Source organism: Camelina sativa, unplaced genomic scaffold, assembly GCF_000633955.1.
Source record: "Camelina sativa cultivar DH55 unplaced genomic scaffold, Cs unpScaffold03008, whole genome shotgun sequence".
NCBI lineage: Eukaryota > Viridiplantae > Streptophyta > Magnoliopsida > Brassicales > Brassicaceae > Camelina > Camelina sativa.
In genome coordinates this window covers 1-926 of record NW_010924117.1, presented here as the reverse complement: position 1 = coordinate 926, position 926 = coordinate 1, and the positions used below count along the sequence as shown (strand labels likewise).

Here is a 926-nt window from a genome sequence, read left to right as displayed (position 1 = left end):
AATGGTGGAAGATGAGAGATTGGTCTCCCTATGAATTTAGCAGCAATACTCGAAACCCTTTCGAGCTGCCAAAAAGAGAACATGAAATGTTAATGGAAGTTAAAACACTAAAAGCAATCACAATGCAACAAAATTGTCTCAGAGAAAAAACAAAACCTCATCTCTAAGCTGTGCATTTTCGATGCGAAGCTTTTGTTCATCAAAGTAAGCGTCGTCATTAAGAGGAGAGTCACCACAGTTGGGGCAAATGGCATGTTTAATAGCTTCTCTAATGGCAATGTTTTCGCAACGAATCTTATCATTCTCTTCTTTCAGTGCACAATTATCAGCTCTCTCGTGTTGTGCCTGCAAAAACACAACAGAAAAGCAAAAAAATTAGAGACTTTTATGGATACAAAACAAGAAAGAGAGAAACTTTACAAAAAAATACAAAACCTTCTTTTGTGTTCTTCTGTTTTGAAACCAGAACTTGATCTGTCTCGGAGCTAAACCCAATTCTCTACTAAGTTGAGTCCTCTGTTTCTCATCTGGATGTTGACACTCATTGAAAGTACTGAAAACAAAGACCAATGTCATCAGAGAACAGAGGATAGAAAACAAAAAGAACAAATGAAACAAGGAGAAGAAAAGGGGCTAATACGATTCGAGGCGTTGGATCTGGTGAGGAGTGTGACGGTGAAATCGTTTCTTCTTCTTGTTCTTCTTATCGGTTTCAGAGCCGTCGTGATTTTGGCTGTCACCGAAAAACTCCATGTTCATCAAAGTGTAGTGTCGAGTAGAACAGTATCTCTCGTCCTTTGAACCAAATCAGTAAGGGTAAACTTACTAACTCTGGACCATCACACAACTGTAAATAACCATTAACGCCCAACCTAGTGGAACAAAAAGAAGAAAGTTTCAAACTTTATTTCTTCCCTTAATCAAAA

The 926-nt window shown here is 38.0% G+C and overlaps 1 protein-coding gene across 1 annotated transcript; it reads right to left on the bottom strand.

Annotated features, from left to right (window-relative positions):
* Nucleotides 1-8: 8 nt before the first annotated feature.
* On the bottom strand, nucleotides 9-920 carry LOC109131715 (homeobox-leucine zipper protein HDG12-like; the record flags this gene model as incomplete). Its single annotated transcript, XM_019242890.1, has 4 exons — nucleotides 641-920; nucleotides 436-553; nucleotides 157-345; nucleotides 9-65 (listed from the first exon to the last, which is right to left on the bottom strand). Coding segments are annotated over exons 1-4 (483 nt in total), but the record flags the coding sequence as incomplete, so codon positions are not given.
* Nucleotides 921-926: the final 6 nt, after the last annotated feature.